General features: G+C 53.4%; 1 protein-coding gene across 3 annotated transcripts in view; it reads right to left on the bottom strand.

Moving 5' to 3' along the window:
- Positions 1 to 17923, bottom strand: part of PRRC2B (proline rich coiled-coil 2B) — a 76065-nt gene that overhangs the window by 37027 nt on the left and 21115 nt on the right. For all 3 annotated transcript variants that reach the window (XM_054726728.1, XM_054726729.1, XM_054726730.1), the window contains exons 2-9: positions 13602 to 13770; positions 12706 to 12883; positions 9523 to 9625; positions 7373 to 7445; positions 6890 to 7033; positions 4248 to 4489; positions 3698 to 3819; positions 3111 to 3253 (exon numbers count right to left, since the gene is read on the bottom strand). In XM_054726728.1, the coding sequence (XP_054582703.1) occupies positions 3111 to 3253; positions 3698 to 3819; positions 4248 to 4489; positions 6890 to 7033; positions 7373 to 7445; positions 9523 to 9625; positions 12706 to 12883; positions 13602 to 13716 (1120 nt within the window). In that variant the 5' untranslated portion in view covers positions 13717 to 13770. The remainder of the gene's footprint in view (positions 1 to 3110; positions 3254 to 3697; positions 3820 to 4247; positions 4490 to 6889; positions 7034 to 7372; positions 7446 to 9522; positions 9626 to 12705; positions 12884 to 13601; positions 13771 to 17923) is intronic.

Here is a 17923-nt window from a genome sequence, read left to right as displayed (position 1 = left end):
ATTTCAACTGCCAAGAGTGCCACTTCAGTCCGGAATCATGCCAACCCAGCGGAGGAGGAAGGCGAACCACGCGGCTGCCACCACCATAACAAACTGCAGCTAAATGGAAGGAGGTCTGGCTTCTGGTAACAGGAAGGCAGCCTGGTCAGACTAACCCTCCCTCCAGACAACCGCTCCTAAATCTGGGCAATCTATAATAATAAAAGGGTCATATGCTAATTAGACCGGACATCCTTCTGGAAGAAGCCACGGCTGCAAGGGAAGCCCAGGTCCCGGGTGCCAGAGGGAAGCCAGTGCTGGCAGCCCGGGGAAGGAAGGCCTACTCTTTTTTTTTTTTTTAATATATTTTATTGATTTTTTACAGAGAGGAAGGAAGAGGGACAGAGAGTTAGAAACATCGATGAGAGAGAAACATTGATCAGCTGCCTCCTGCACACCTCCCACTGGGGATGTGCCCGCAACCAAGGTACATGCCCTTGACCGGAATCAAACCCGGGACCCTTCAGTCCACAGGCCAGACGCTCTATCCACTGAGCCAAACCGGTCAGGGCAGGAAGGCCTACTCTTGCATGAATTCGTGCATCGGGCCTCTAGTGTGTGTGTGTGTGTGTGTGTGTGTGTGTGTATATGTGTATATATACACACACACACACTAGTATATACTAGTATATATATATATATTAATATATATTTTTTTCTTAGGATTCTTACATTTTTTTATCTTTTATTGATGTTTAGAGAAAGCGGAAGGGAGAGGAATAAATACAGAGAAACATCTTTGGTGTGGTAGTCTAGTTTTCCTAGTAACTTTGTTAATGTGCTGTGAAAGACTGAAAATTTGATTATGTCATATATATGATATTAATTGTGAATTAGTGGGGCTTTGATGTAACAGTGTATCAACATTTAAAGATACTGGTACTTGATACTCTATTAAACAAAATTAACCTCCAAATTTTAAGCTGTCAAGTCACTGGAATAACTGTTTAGAAAAAAAAATCACAACTACATGACTTTACATTTTGGGTACGTATGTTAAGAATTATATACAGCCCAGCCGGCGTGGCTCAGGGGTTGAGCGTCGACCTATGAACCAGCAGGTCCCACTTCAATTCCCGTCAGGACACATGCTTGGGTTGCAGGCTCGATCCCCAGTGTCAGGAGTGCAGGAGGCAGCCCATCAATGATTCTCTCTCATCATTGATGTTTCTATTTCTCCCTCTATTCCTCTCTCTCTTCCTCTCTGAAATCAATAAAAATATATTTTTAAAAAAAGAATTGTATACAAATTGAAATATCTGTGTACTTATCAAAACAAACAATAAAATCAGTTATGAAATAAAATAAATGAATAAATAAATGCAATCCACAAGATTATCACAATAATGGAGAAAAATCATATGATCACAAGGACAGAAAAAGCATTCAACAAAATTCAATACATACCCACCCATTCATGCTTTAAAAAACAAAACAGCAGACGAGAAGAGAACAACCTCAATCTGGTCAAGAAAATCTCCGAAAAGCTATAGCTGACATCCTATGTAATGGTGAAACACTAAACAAAGAACTTGAATACAACATTGGGCTGGAAGTACCACGGTGCAAAAAAAAAAAAAAAGGCATAAAGTCTGAAAAGGAAGACAAAGCTGCCCCTATTTATAGGCAACATGACGGTTATGTAGAAACGCTAAGAAATCAACGAAAACTAGTGAGTGCATTCAGCAAAGTGTCTGGTATAAGATCAATACACAAAATCAACTTGTATTGCTACAGAATAACATCGAACACTTGAAACAATATTTTTAAAAAAAAGGAAACAATGCCATTTGTAACAGTATCAAAGACCATCACATACTCAGGAATAAACTTAATGATACCTAGTCAGGACCTTGACCCTGAAAACTATAAACCACTGCTGGGGAAAGGAAAGACCTAACAGATTCACTGGTTCCTGGATAGAAGATTCAAAATTAAGACATCATTTATCCAGAAATAAATTCAATAAAATCCTGACCAAAATGTTTGCAAGCTTTTTGTAAATATTGCTAGGCTGGTTCTAAATTTATATGGGAATGGAAAGAACTTAGAATAGTGAAACAATCAGAAACACAAAAGGAGCCTCGCCGGGTGGCTCAGTTAAGATCATTGTTCGAGCACCGAAGGGCTGCGGCTTCAATGCTGTCAAGGCATGCCTGGGAGGCAACCAACCGATGTTTCTCCCTCAAAATCAGTAAGAACCTGTTCTCAGGTGAGGATGAAAAAGCAAAACAAAACAAAAACAAAAAACAAAGTTTGAAAACTTATACTATCTGAATTTTTTAAAATGTTGTCGGTTTATTTTGTTCATCAGACTTACACTCCCTGAAGTTAAGACTTAAACTACAATGATCCAGTGTGGCACTGGCATGAGGATGGATAAACGGATCAATGGACCAAACAGGTCCAGAAATAGACCCACACTTACCAGGTCAGTTGACTTGTGGCAAAGGTGCCCAAGCAACTCAATAGGGGAAGGGAAGTCTCACCAACCCATAGTGTAATCATACAGGGCAAAGCTACTCCAGGTTCGACGCCAGGAGCGCGCAGGCCCTGGGCCAGCGGGGGAGGAGGAAAAGGTTCGCAGGTGTATCCCTTTGTCAAAAGCGTACAATTAAGATGTGTGTCTTTCAATGTGATTAAAATTTACTCAAAAACAAACAAAAAGGATTGTAAAGGCATGTAATCAGGCTGGGGTGGAGAGAGGGCGAAAGGAAAGAAACAAGAAAGGCAGAATGGTGGTACCTGCCGAAGCTGGTGAGGGGAGCTGGGGGGGCATTACACAATTTTGCTTGGTTTAACTTTTCCATTATATAAAAAAAGTCTACAAAAAGGTAACAGCGAAATCTACCACAGCTCTCAGATCGAGACCGAAGACCAAACGAAGACACGGATGGGCCAGGAAGCCCCGCTGCGTGAGAGCCAGCCGGGCCCACTGCGGGCACGGAAGCTGCTCCCGCCCCGCGTGCTCAGTCCCCGCGCCCAGGAAAACCACGCGCGGGGCGTTCACCCGGGATGGACGTCAGCCTGCCTCTAACCCCCCGGGGGAAGCGCACTCAGAAACAACCCACCTGCCCAGCCGTCGTCGGCATCGGTGTCCAGGTCATCCAGGCCCTTGAGGTTCTCCGCGTTGATGATGGTGGGCCGCGGCGCCCGCTCCACCAGCTGCCTGAGCGGGCGGGGCGGGCGGGGCATCCCCAGCCGGCTGTCTTTTCTGATGAGAGAGAATTAAAGACACTGGACTTATGTCAACTACACATATGGAAGCAGAGCCAAATACTTCTGAAAGCTAAGCCCTGAATCGCCAAGGCCCGTGTGTGCGTTTAATGTGTAAGCCACCCCTTTGGACAGAAACACACGGAGCGGAGGCCCCGCCCGGAGCCCGCCTCGGGCTGCAGCTGCCCGCTCAGCGCTAACGCAGGGCAGCGGCCTCGGCCCGTGCCAAAGCTTCGACTGTGCCAGGCACTCGAGTCATAACCCAACCTCTGGCCCGGCCGTCCCGTCCCGCACACCGTCCCGCACACCCTGGGCTCCGAGCTGCCCTCAGGCACTGTGTCTTCAGGAGACAGAGCCCGGCCACTCGTCAGCCCGCCTTCCTGTCCAAGCCCACCACGTGGGTGAGCTCTCCCCGCGCCGGCCGCGTCGCCCTCCGCCTTACCCGTCCTGGTCATTCATCTGGAACTGTCGGAAAGGAACTCGGGGTTCCAGGCGGAGCTGCGGAGGGGGGAAGGATGCTCGTTCCGCTGTACCCGGGTTCTCGGATGACTGTGGCGAACACATCTGAAACAGAACATCCATGAACGGGGTTTCTGGCAATGACCCGAATTCTCCGTTCCACTTGCATCAGAATTCGTTTTGGAAAATGAAAAATGGGGAAAAGAAACAGGAACTCTTGGGGTTCCCATTTAACATGCCACCGTCTCCCCATTTCCTTCCTGCTGCTGGGACACCTGGGCCTGTGTCTTGGGGGAGCCTGCCTCTCCCTTTCCTAAAGAGCGAGGCTGAGACACGCACACAGCAGGGAAAGCAGCTGAGGCCCTCGGGACCGGGAAGGAGAGAGAGGGTAACCTTAATGGAAACCCCCCAGGCAGGGCACAGGGCAAAGGTGAGGTCGGGGGGAGCACCGAAGGTGACCCCCACCCCCGTGAGGCAGTTCTACTGGGCATGGACGCGCTGACTGAGGGGAAATGCGCCCTCTGAAGACTTACAAAAGCAGGAAGCATGTCGTGGTATGTAGGTGGGTGGTATGCATTCCCCATGAACTGTGAAGCCCCTTTGCGAACAGGCTGAGCCGGGCGGAGGGAGGGGTCCTTAGAATCGCTGGTACATGCCGAGGAGGGGGCTCCGTCTCCCGCACTCGAGTTCCTGCTGCCCAGCTCAGTGGGGGCGGCGCTCAGAGACGTGGCAGAAATTATGTTTCGCCCACCGCCCTCCCTCCAGCTTGTCACATCTGGAAATGGAAAGGGGGCAAAAGGGGAGAGGAAAGAGGAAGGGGGAGGAGGGACGGTATGAGGTTCTGAAGGTCAAGGGACCCCCTCATTCATTGTCAAAAGTGGACAATTAAGATGTGTGCCTTTCAATGTAATTAAAATTTATTCGAAAACAAACAAAAAGAACTGTAAAGGCATGTAATCAGGCTGGGGGTGGAGAGTGGGCCTCATTCACCAAAAAAGCCCCCCAAAAAACAAAGAGTGAAGAGTAGAGTCCTGGTCACGGGTGTCAGGGGAGGTGGGGCAGACAACACCGGCCAAGGCGTGTGAACGTGCTGAGGGAGCCTGACTGGGAGACAAAGCGAGGTCGCCCAGAGGAGAGGAGGCAAGTGTGCGCGTCTTCCCCGACGGACAGGAGCCCGCCCCGTCGGCGCTGGCCGCAGCGGCACCAGGCAGCCCCGTGGAAACAGCCGCGGCTCCTTCCAGACGCCCCCAGCCCCGGAGGGCCGGCACTGCCCGCAGCCCTGGACTTGACGTTAAACCAGAGTGAGTTCTGACGTGTTTCACACTTTGTTTAGCGGCGGCCCCTCTCATCAAGGAGATCGCCCCAGTTCATAAGACGAAGCAGAGCAGCTCTTGCCGGGGGGGGGGGGGGGGGGGGGGGGGGGGGTGGTGTGTGTGGACCAGACCCTCTGGCTGGAAGGGTCTGGACCTGCCACAGGCCTTGGCCCCGCCTACCCTGCCCCAGCCGGGGGCCTCCTGCAGGGCCCAGGTGGCCTGCCGAGCTATCTTTCTCCATGAGGCTGCCAACTGCCGAGGGCAGCGGCGTCCGGTGGAATGTCAGGCCCAGGAGTCACTGCCGGAGCCAAGCGCCTGCCGGCTTCAGTTAACTTGGGTGACGGGTTGGAACCCGGAAGGCCCCGGAGTGTGGGAGCCTAAGAGAAAGACCAAGGGCGGAGCCACCACACGGGGTTCAGCTCTAGCCCTCCAAGGCCCACGTGTGGGCTCGGGTACGCCCTGTCTGGGCACCCCTCTGGCCATCTGCTTCTTCCTCTTCTCAAAAGAGGAGATGGAACCCATCCCAGAAGCTCCTCCGAGCTCTAACTGTTTACAGTCCTACAAAGCACCTCATCCTAACTAGACCCAGGACGTTCCGCTCCTGCCTAAGGAACCGGAGGACGTCTTCGGAGTAGACCAGTGGTCGGCAAACTCATTAGTCAACAGAGACAAATATCAACAGTACAACGATTGAAATTTCTTTTGAGAGCCACATTTTTTAAACTTAAACTTCTTCTAACGCCACTTCTTCAAAACAGACTTGCCCAGGCCGTGGTATTTTGTGGAAGAGCCACACTCAAGGGGCCAAAAGAGCCGCATGTGGCTCGAGAGCCGCAGTTTGCCGACCACGGGAGTAGATGAAGCAACTCGGCGCAGGCCACTGGAAGGCGGTGCGCTGAAGGAGCTGCACTGTGATCACTTCCTTCACGGGACCTCAGCTCTTGGGGGTTCATCACGACAAGCAAACACAAGTCCCGCATACTTCAAGACCTGATCAAGCATCCCCCCAATCCCCCCCCCCCAAAAAAAAAACAAGAGCCATGTCAGAATCTCTGGTTAGAACTGGTAGAAGATCTCATTCCTAAATAACCCCTTAAGCCACCCACAGCCTCTAAAACAGGCGTCCTCACACTACGGCCCGCGGGCCACATGCGGGTGTTTTTGCCGTTTTGTTTTTTTACTTCAAAATAAGATATGTGCAGTGTGCATAGGAATTTGTTCATAGTTTTTTTAAACTATAGTCCGGCCCTCGAACGGTCTGAGGGACAGTGAACTGGCCCCCTGTTTACAAAGTTTGAGGACCCCTGCTCTAAAAACATCCCCAGCAAGTAGCACTCCACACACCTGCCCCTCCCTGACCAGACCCCAGAGGATGGGCCGTGGAGATCAGCGCTGAGCGGGCTACGTAAGGGCACGTGTTAAAAACGGGGCTTTAAGTTGGCGGGGTGGGGAGGTTGGAAGTCACACCTTTAACACACTCCCCAAGAGACCCTGATGGCGTCCCACTAGGCTTGGGAAGCGCTCAGAAAGCCGCTCCTGAATCAGGGACCAAGGCAGTTGGTCCTTGGCCCGCCCATCCTTGCCATGACCACCGAGCAGAGCAGAACCTTCTAATGACAGCAGGAAGGCAGGCAGGCCTGGCCGCCCCAACAACAAGAAAGAAGGGGTGACCTTCCGACCAGCCTAGGGTTCAAGTCCAGTGGATGCAGAGGTCAGGCAAAGGTTAACAGCCACGCCTTCCAGGCAGGGAGCCTGGCCTCAGGAGCCAGGCTCTTGGAGGCCCCGCACACTCCTGTCTGCGGGCAGGAAGGCAAGGGCGAGTCTGCGTCCCCACGTGCCCGCCCGGGCGGCGGCTCACTCACTCTGAGGGCGGAGGCTTGGTCCGGGCCCATACGACAGATCTAAGACGCCCTTTTCTTTGCCAGCCTTGTCCTGCCCTCCAGCTGCTTTCAGCGTCGGAAATTCCTCGGGAGAGAAGGATAAGAGTCGGCTTGAGCCCCTTAAACCTAAAAGAAAACCGGAAAGACTTATGGAGCCGGTGAGGTCAGCACCAAGGCTTCTCCGCCTCAGCAACTCCAAGCACGGACAGCCACGCCGGCCGGGGCGGGCTCCTCGGGAGTGCGTGGCGGCGCTGGCATCAGTGCGGGCAGAGCGACTAGGGCTCCCCGAGGGCCCCAGACGCTAACCCCAACACGCCTTCAGAACCAGCGCTTCCCCCTGGGGCCAAGGCCAGGCCCCCAGAGCAGTGACTCTCAGGTGAGACCCTCCACAAAGCTTTAGGCCAAGACAACCCAGACCCAACCGGAATGGTCCCGAGAAGGTGCGCACCCGTCCTGCCCACTTACCACCTTCGTGTCCTGCTGGCTTTCCATTCAGCTGTGCCCATGACTTTGGTCCACCTGGCACTGTATTTGTGTTCTGAAAAAGGAAGAGAATTAGAGGAGAGCCAGCCCATCGGCCTGCTGTCCATTCCCCAAGCAAGTGGAAGGTGGTCACGGCCGCCCCCAGGTCCACCACGATGCCCACACGTCCACGGCCACGTGCCGAGTGGGATCGGCACAGGAGCTCTGCCTTTTCCAACAGCATTCAGCTGACAAGACCCCTCCCAAACGAAGGTAAAGCTACAGCACAGAGCTCGATGAGCAAAACCTCATGTGACTGGGTCAGGTACCAAATTAAATAGGTACCCTTGCCCATGACCCCTCTCTCCAGCCCACCCCTCCCGCACACTCACGGCAGGGGCTGTCTCTTACCTTCAGCGCAGAGCTGACTGGGTCTAACAAGCCATTTACTTACTGGGAGTTGCCCTGAATGCTTGCCATGGCAGTGCCCCCAGGTCTTGCCCATAGGACACATAAGGGGACCCTGCAGCTGGGGTGGACAGCCCCCCAGGAGGGGTGCGCCTCCAGAGCCAGCAGGAAGCAGAGGGGCACCAGGGCCAACCCACAGCCTCCCATTTGGTGTCTATAAGCAGCCAAACTGGATGAGGGACTACAGGGCCCAGGAGGGGTTACTATTACTGCCAGTGAACGTCACCCCAAGAGAACCTACAGCCTCGGGTGAGGCTTTAGAAAGTGGGAGTCTCTTCTCAGCCCCTCTGCACGGGAGAGGAGGCCAGGCAGCAGCTGAGAAGAGCTGAGCACCGGGCAGGGGCGGTGCTACCCCAGGCCGGGCTCCGAGACGGTCCCTACACAATGTCTTTCAACAGGTGCCCGGGCCCTCCCCTCTCCAGGGTGAGGTCCAGGCACGTGTATTTTCTTTCCACAAGCTCCACAGGCAAGTGTGCTGTGCAGCCAGGGCTGAAAACGGGCTCCGCCATCTCGTTTACTTTCAAATTCTGAGAAACACACCAATTCAACTCTACGTACTCGCAGGCCCCAGTGGATTTAGGCCAATGAATATGGAGCTTCACACGAATATGATTTTTTTCTCTTTAATTTCAAAAGTGTGGTTTGGTGTTGTCGGGTGGGGTTTCCTCCAAACTTCCCCACAGACGGGGACGTCTCAGACCTCCCACTGCCAGGCAGCACAAGACTCAAGTTCGGTAGTTCCAGTTGTTTTCAAGAGTCTGGTGAGTGCTAGGGGTCTTGTCTAGATTTCTTTTGATCTAAAATACTCAACACTTCTCCTCTGGGGTTCTAGCCACCAGCTAAGCATGAGCCTGCGGTCTCTGGGACCCACAGTCTCCAATGGGCTCAGTGTGCCGTGAGCTCTTGCTCAGCTAAGCCACGCCTTTCTCTTCGGGAAAACATTTTAATGCACCAACAATAAGCGACTATTGCAGCTGGGTATTTCCCAAGGAGGCTCTGAGACACAACGAGTCCCTAGAGACCTCGTTAAAAAGGTTTCCGAGGGCGAATCAATTTGGGGCCTGCTGTCCCTGATGTCCCCTCTCAGTCAGGGTGCACGTTACATGTTAAAGACGCTGAGAAGACGTCCCCTCTCAGTCAGGGTGCACGTTACATGTTAAAGACGCTGAGAAGACGTCCCCTCTCAGTCAGGGTGCACGTTACATGTTAAAGACGCTGAGAAGACGTCCCCTCTCAGTCAGGGTGCACGTTACATGTTAAAGATGCTGAGAAGACATCCCCTCTCAGTCAGGGTGCACGTTACATGTTAAAGACGCTGAGAAGACGTCCCCTCTCAGTCAGGGTGCACGTTATATGTTAAAGAAGCTGAGAAGACGTCCAGCAGTAAAGGAGCTTCTAAACGCTGTTTTCCGGACTCCCCTCTCCACGGCCACTGCTTCCTGTCTGCGTACGGCACTGGTCTCCTTGGAGCACAGCTGGGGGCCCGACCTAGCCCGTATCTACCTGAGCGACTTCACCTCCACAGGAGTCAACAGACCAAACTAGGTGTCAGTATTCAGCTCTGGCTGGGCTCTGCTCCGTCAGCTTGCCGTTGGTATAAGCAAGTCAAGCGAAGCCACCCGTCTCGGTGGCGGGCGATCGGTGGCTCCGACATCTGGCATTGGGACGGGGTCTCCAGCACCTACCTCCTGACTGATTGGCTGAGTCGGTTTCTGTAAATTGGAGACAGATTTCTGCAAACCCGGCTGCGGCTGCGACTCCGGCGGCTGAGAGGCCGTCGCACTGGAACTAGACAGAGGCAGGACACACGGTGAGGACCAGATGCGGCACAGGCCACGCCGACAAGGTCCCTCTGCATTTCCAAAAGCCACAGCGGCTCACTGGGAGCGAGACCCCCTCTGGCCAACAGAAGGAGTACCTTCCCCGGGAGACACTCATGCTGGCAAGGACTACCACGCCTGCCGCCCACTCACTGGCATCGACAGGGCAGAACGGGCCTCTGTCTGCAAACACTGAAAGCTCATGCGAACAATGAAGTCATGGAGGATCTGCCAATGGGGAAACTGAGTCACTGGAGGGAAGGGGCTCTGAGTCCCTTCCTCCTGACCAAGCGCTCACAGCTACTCAGGGGGCTGACTGCTTTCAAACAGCAGATATAAAAGAATCTTTACCATCTCTTGGCTTGTAAAATACATATGCTCACAGCAAAACTAAATTTATAAATATATATAACAGAATCTCTCATGATCTCATCCTCCAGAAACTCTAAGCAGTTTTTTTTCAACATAATATAGTATTTTTTAACACAAGCGGAATAATGCCATGCATACAATTCTGTACCTTGTTTTTTACTTAATTTAACATCTTTTCATGACAATACATAGGGACCTTCCTCTTTCTTTTAATGACACAGTACAACTGTGAACCATAATTTACCAATCTCCATTTTTTTCTATTGAAGATACAACTGCAATGAACATTTTTGTATAAATATCTTTGTACACCTTTGTATAATTCAGAAGTGTCAATTCTTAGAAATGGAATTGCTGGATCAAAAGATGTGGGTTTTTTAAATTTTTAAAAATATATCTTTATTGATTTCAGAGAGGAAGGGAGAGGGAAAGAGGGATAGAAACATCACTGATGAGAGACAATCATTGATTGGCTGCCTCCTGCACGTCCCCTGGGGGATCAAGCCCACAACCCGGGCATGTGCCCTTGACCGGAATCAAACCTGGGACCCTTCAGTCCGCAGACCGACGCTCTATCCACTGAGCCAAACCAGCTAGAGATCAAAAGATGTTTTGAAGTTTAAAAGATATTGCCAAACTGCCCTCCAAAAAAAGGATGCATCAGTTTACACCCCATAAGTAATCTTTACTTTTTTAATCCTCACCGGGGGATATTTTCCCACTGATTCTTAGAGAGAGTGGAATGGAGAGAGAAGGGGGAGAGGGGAGGGAGAGAGAGAGAAGAGAGAGAAAGAGAGAGAGAGAGAGAGAGAGAGAGAGAGAGAGAGAGAGAGAGAAATATCAATATGTCAGAGACCCATTGATTGGTTGCCTCCCCCAATGGCCCTGACCTGGGAATTGAACCCAAGACCCTTCAAGTCCGCAGGTCAGCACTCTAACCACTGACTCAAACTGGCCAGGGCCCCACAGGCCATCTTTTGAGAAGGTAACAAGAAAGGGCCCTGAAGGAAGATTTCTGCTGACTCAGCAGCCTCCCAGTCTCTTCTATTCAAGCTTCTGCGGGCAAGATTCGAGGTCAGCCACCCACTCGCCAGCATCCACCACTGCCGGTGCTTCCTCTGTCAGCTCAAGTCCAATCCTACACGACACTAACTCCTCCAAGGTTCCCTTCATCCGGTAACTCATCCCCACTCGTGACCGTTACACAACGAAGGCCGTCCAGCCTCTCACGTGACCGTCTACCCAAAGCAGGAGCTTCCCGTGCGCCTAAGCGTTCTCCCGCTAAGCACCTGCTCCCCCTCCCCCCTCTCCATCCGCCCGAGGAGGGCAGGCCCGCAGCAGCAGAGACCGGGCCTGGTCCGCTGCCTTCCTCTCGCTCAGCCCTCCTCCCGGCAGGCGTGCGGCACCGGCCTCCGAGAGCGGCAGCGCGCTCTGTGCCAGCGCCGTGCGCCAACAGGTACAGGCGGGGGCGGCGCTCCGTCCTCTCTAGAACTCTCCGCAGCACGGGCATTTCAAGGCCTGTGTGGAAATGTGTCATTTCCATCTTTCTAGAGCTCGTAGTGTCCCCCTTTGATTAGATGATGACAGGAACGGCTGGCACCTGCACGCACTGCCTCCGGGCCAGGCTCTGGGCTAAGGACCTGGCTGTGTTCTCTCATCTAATTCTGAGACTGCCCCGGAGCCGGGTATTCTTACTTCACAGGACAGTGAAGCTCAGCGGCAAATGGGTCTCCAGGTGCCATAAAGCTAACGGCCGCTTGGCTGGGCATCCCGCACGCCTGTCCGTTCCTAAGTCACACTACACCATCAACCAGCATGATGCCCAAGCAAACTGTCGGAAAACGTTAAACAGCGTTGAGGACGCTACTGTGGTTACTGCTGCTTTAAGATCTGGCTATTTGCTCACTCTCTACACCCCGCCTGGAGTAACTACAGAGAAGTTTCCCAAAAGCTTGTGTGGCCGTTTCCAGCGAGCGGGAAGGACGCCGCTCAGCAGCTGTTCCGGATCCCGAGCATCAGCAGCCGGACCATGAGATGCGGGGCAAGGGGTGCACCAGCCGGGACTGGGGAGCGTTCATCCCCAACAGGCTAACCTTGGCCGGAGGTCTCTGCCCCCCACCCACCCCCCAGGTCCTCCCAGCACAAGTCCCAAGTCCTCTTCCCTGGACACCCCTATCCCGGGCCAGAGCCCGGTCAGGAGACGGCTGGGGGCTCAGGCGCCGGGGAAGGCCCCGCTCTGCGCCCCGCCACGCAGCAGCCCAACAGTGCAGCTTCCCTAACGCCTTCTGGGGCACGAGGCTGCGGGTTCTCCCTAGGCCCGCAGCAGTCTCCTCTGTGGGAGGCCGGCTGCTGGCCCCCCTACACAGGGACCCCAGAACGGAGTGTGCAGGCGCCAGCTCTGCCCACAGAGGCTCGTCCAGGAACTGGCTCTGAGTCGCCGCCTGCGCGCCTGCGGCTGATGGGCCTTAGTTCTAATGAGGCACCCGGGCTGGGCACGGGGACCAGGCGGCCCACGGAAACGCTGCTGCACTGGCTCCCAGAGGCAGGGGAACGGCAGGCGGGGAGCGAGGATGGAGGCAGCAGTCAGCGCGGAAGACGCTGCCTTGGGACGCTCCCGTCCCCGCGCCGCCCTGTGCAGGCGGGGAGGTGCCGGAGCCGCCTGCCCTCTGCTCTCACCTCTTTGGGTCTTGCTGGTCCTGCTTGTTTGCCCATCCCGTCCCGTCCTTGGGCACTATAACGATGTTGGGGTCGTTTCCTTTGTTTTCAGACTTCAAGCTTGGCAGGTTTGCGGGCGGTGGCATACGCCGGGCTGTGGCAACTTTCCCGAGACTCTGTAAGCCATGTCTAGGAATAACTGCGGGAAGACAGGATGGAGACGATACCGCCGGGCAGGTTACAGAGGCACAGAGGCCAGACCATTCAGCTGCTCTTTCAAACCCCAAGTGACCATGACAAAGGCAACAGAACAAAGACAGGGGCGCCCCGCCAGGAAACCAACAGCACTGCCTGGGGGTCCCTTTAGTCACTTGACAAGCCCTTCGCCAAGGCCTTGGAAGACCCGGAAGCTTCCATTTGCACAGCAGGCAGAAGGCTCAGGAGCTGATGACCCGTGTCAGGAGCCAGGCCCAGCAACCTCGGTCCCCACGGTGAGCACCTCCCTGCAGGGGGAGATGCTCTGGCCTCGTGACAGCGGGACTGAAAGGGCCAAGCCTGGGCATTCATAACCCCCAGGGGTGGGGAGAGCATCGGCAGGAATTTTCCCACCACGTTCCAGAGTCCTGGAACCATGACATCTAAACCGGGGGAGTCTAATGCAAATGAAGCTCCATTCTAACCACCAGGCTAAAAATACCCCTGGTTTCAGTGAGATAAGAGGAGGGGGAAGCAGCGCCCCCAGCAGAGTCAGGGTATGAAATCAGACCTCAAGCGGGGGGGGGGGGGGGGGGGCCCTGCTGCTGCCCAGAACCACCGGTGACCACTCCCTGCCCACAGGAAGGACTCGGCTTCCGCGGTCCTTGACCAGGCGTTTCTCCTGAAGGCAAAGCGGGAAGGCCGGCCCCCCCGGGTCTTACCTGAGGATCTGACTGCGTCTACTGATTTTCCTTTATATTTATCAAACAGGCTGAGCGTCGAATACTTGCTTTTCCCATCCTTGCCCTTGGTTATTTGCCCCAAACGATCGGACATTGCGATGAAATGTCATCTAGTAAGGAAATTGTTCTCGGCGCCGCCCCGATCTGCCTTTGAAATGAAAAAAAAAAAAAAGAGTGTCAATCCACCGAATCACTGACCCAGCGAATAAATCCTTTAGGGGTCATGGATCTCCCTGCAGATCTAGAGAAAGCTGTGGACTCTCCCTAGAAACCACCCTTACCACGCACAGGCAGTCCTGCTCACACTCACAGAGCTTTCTGTAGACTTGCTGATCCCGCCCAACACCCGCCTTCCCCCTCACCCTGCTCCCTCCGAAACCACCCAATAGCGCTCATCCACAGGGGACGTCAGCTCGGCCCTCGTGGTGCCTCCGCCTCTCCATGTAACACCAAAAGCACGACGGCAGAACAGGGCGGGAGGTGCACGACCCACCACGGAAGGACAAGCGTCACCAAATCGAGGGAAGCAACTGAAGGCAGTCTGTCACCCCGACAGTCGGGTGTGCACTTTTCGAAATAAAGAACCAGCACCGGAGAGAAGGCGTGCTTAGGCCTGGAGAGCGGGCTCTCTGAGAGGCAGGCGTGGAAACCAGAAACCAGTGCCCCCAGAAGGCTGGACAGTCCGCAGAACTGCAGTCTTTAGGTAAGACAGGGGCTGAGAAGGTTCCCGAACGTCAAGAAATCGTTGTCTTGCTCCCATTTGATATTTCTGATGCTCCCCCCGACCCACAGGTACAAATGACATTCATAGTACAACTATTTCAGATCCAGAAGCAATTACTCAAAAACACAGTTCTAAACCAGCGGTACCAAAACATCTCCCTCTCCAGAAAACCCAAGCACATTCAGGTGAAATCATGGCTGCTGTCTGGCTTCAAGGCCATTAACTGTGGAAATAAAGACTCCCTCCAGCACAGCCTGTGTGGCTCAGTGGTTGAGCATCAACATATGAACCAGGAGGTCACGGTTCAATTCCTGGTCAGAGCACATGCCTGGGCTGCAGGCTCGAACCCCAGTGTGAGGCGTGCAGGAGGCAGCCGATCAATGACTCTCTCTCATCAATGATGTTTCTATCTCTCCCTTTCCCTTCCTCTCTGAAATCAATAAAAACATATTAAAAATAAATAAAAGAAAAAGTCTTAAAACAAGCACTTTCAAAGGTCCCCCATCCCGGAAGAGGCCAAAAGCTCGAGCAGGGGTCCCAATAGGAGCCACCAAAAGGCACACGGGGGCGGGGGGGCGGAGGGGTGTCAGGCAAAGGGACAGAAATGTGCCTTTTATCCACCAGGAGGGTTACTCCATGGACTCTGCTAGGGCTGCTTAGGAGGCACTTCATTCTCTTACGACAAAGTGTGGTGTTTTCAGCCTCAGAACCTGTGAACATGTGAACATGTCACTGCACGTGGTCAAAGCATTCTGCAGGTGTGATTAAATTCAGGGTCTTGAGATGGGGAGATTATCCTGAGTTAGCCAGGTGGCCCGATGTCATCACAAGGGTCCTTAGAAGAGGGAGGCAGGAGGGGGGTCAGGGTTGTGGCAGTGGAGTGATGCTCTTTAAGATGGCAGAGGGCCGCGGGCAGAGAGGGGGGCCTCCAGAAGCCGGAAAAGGCACGGTGCTGTAGACACCTTGATTCTACCCCAGCAAGACGCACTTCACTCTGACCCCGAACCAACGGCAAGAGAACAGTTGCCCTAACCGGTTTGGCTCAGTGGATAGAGCGTCGGCCTGCGGACTCAAGGGTCCCAGGTTCGATTCTGGTCAAGGGCATGTACCTTGGTTGTGGGCACATCCCCAGTAGGGGAGTGTGCAGGAGGCAGCTGATTGATGTTTCTCTCTCATCGATGTTTCTAATTCTCTATCCCTCTCCCTTCCTCTGTAAAAAATCAATAAAATATATTTTTTTAAAAAGAGAGAGAACACAGTTGTGTGTTTTATGTCACTAAATGTGTGGTGATGTCCATAGCAACAAGAGAAAACTAATACTCATTTATTCAACAAATTTGTTGTTTTGTTGTTGTTAATCATCACCTGAGGATATTTTTCCATTGATTTCTTTTTATTTTTTTTTTTTTGGGGGGGGGGGGGGGAGAACGGAAGAGGGAAAGACAGAGAGAAACATCGATGTGAGAGAAATACATCAATTGGTTGCCTCCTGCACGAGCCCCGACCAGGGCCCGGGCCAAGGAGGAGCCTGCAACTAAGGTACCTGCCCTTGACCAGAATCGAACCCGGGACCCTCTGTCTGCAGGCTGACTATCTACTGAGCCAAACCAGCTAGGGCTATTCAACATGTTTTCCTATGGGCCTGGGATATATACAGCAGCGGACAAGCTGGACACAACCCCCCGCTTACAACGTCCAGCCCACAGACATGAGGGGCCCACCCACAGTCAATGGGGCTAATTACAAGAAGCATGTTCTGGAATCTTTCACTCTGGCACAATGATGAAAAATGCTCAACTGCAGCTACATCTGGGCTTTCACCCGACCACGGGCTACAAACATTCCTAAATAAAACCAGGGAGCCTCCTTCCCACCCCACACCTCACAGGACTGCAGGGTGAGCGTCATTAATTTAAACTCACATGGCTAGTTCTTACTAAATTAAAAACCAGCCGAAACCGGTTTGGCTCAGTGGATAGAGCGTCGGTCTGCGGACTGGAAGGTCCCAGGTTCGATTCCGGTCAAGGGCATGTACATTGGTTGCGGGCACATCTCCTGGTGGGGGATGTGCAGGAGGCAGCTGGTCGATGTCTCTCTCTCATCGATGTTTCTGGCTCTCTATCCCTCTCCCTTCCTCTCTGTGAAAAATCAATAAAATATATTTAAAAAAAAAAAAAAAACCAAATTGGCAAAGGCAAGAGAAGGCAAAATCATTTACCAGCCATTCCGGATCCCCAAATTTCCACATTAAATGCCATCATGCGTGATTGCTAAAAATCCAGTGTCTTTGATTCTGAGACTTGACCAGAAGGCACTGCTGAAAAGACTTCTTAAAATCCGAGTCCAAACTCCTGCCAGTGCGCATTCCCTTAGGCTCCGCCCTGGGCAGAGGTTAGACTGGACAGACAGCTCAGTCCTCTTCCTGCGGACAGGACCCCTCTGAGAACTCACCGGTCCCCAGCCCCACCCCCACGAAGCGCTAGGAGACTGGCAGCCCGGCCACACCTGCACTGGCCCCGCTGAAAGAGAGAAAGAAAAGGAAACGGGCCAACACGCGCCGCCCTCCTGGGAAGTCAGAACCGTGTCTGGGAGGTGTTAGATGCTTGACCCTGTCCTCTCAGCAGACGAACCATTCACCAAGCCGTCACTGAGCACCTGCTGTGTTCAGATGAAAAGCTCCCCATCAGAGGCTCACCCACAGGGACTCAGGAAACCAGACGGGGACACGCTGCACTAAGGCCTGCACTAACCTGCACGCACGGTTTTCTTAGAGAGACCCCCCCCGCCCCCCATTTCTTAACCGAGTTCTGCACTAGTTGGGCACACGACTGGCTTCTCTGGACCTCGGTTTCCCCATCTCAGACTAAATGCTGGTGACCCACAGCCATGGAACTGCAAATGCTTCAGTCAAAGCAGCGCCTCTTAGCACTGCTGGGGCTGGGTCCTACATTCCTACAAACCTGGTGCTGCTATGGCAACGGCGCCTGTGGGGGAGGAGCCGATACTTGTTCATCTTAACCTTCCACGTAAGGCTGCACAGACGGAGGTCTTCCCGCCCCAGCTTCCCCTGGAGCAGGGATTGGCAAGTTAGTCAGACCCAAGAGGAACATGCAGAGGCCCCCAGGGCCCACAAAGCATAAACAAAGTGAACAGACACACGCCGGCCTCAGAGCATGCGGGGTTCTTTCACGAAGCCAGATTTCGCTGGACCCAAATTCAAAATACAGACACCATCATCCAGTTCCCCCTATTGTATGTGGTGTCATATGTGGGGGCCAGCCCAGCCCACACCCAGCTGGCTACTCCGCTTGCCCCGCTGGTTTCATAAACATCAGGCCAGGAGCACTCCCTGTCAGTAGGGATTTGAACAGCTTCCAAAGACCTGCTCGATTTCTATCTGTCTCATCTGTCTGTCTGTCTGTCTCTCTCTCTCACACACACACACTCCACCCGCCACGGCCCAGGGCAGAAAGAAGTGCAGCGACCAGCTGGGCAGCTGGGTGTGACTCAGGAGCGGGTCGAGGTGAGAGAAGGCATTTCTCCGCTTTCTCCGCGGGTCGGAGGCGAGCTCATTCCA

Source organism: Eptesicus fuscus, chromosome 15, assembly GCF_027574615.1.
Source record: "Eptesicus fuscus isolate TK198812 chromosome 15, DD_ASM_mEF_20220401, whole genome shotgun sequence".
In the NCBI taxonomy this organism is placed as follows: Eukaryota; Metazoa; Chordata; class Mammalia; order Chiroptera; family Vespertilionidae; genus Eptesicus; species Eptesicus fuscus.
This window is presented reverse-complemented; position numbering and strand designations above follow the sequence as displayed.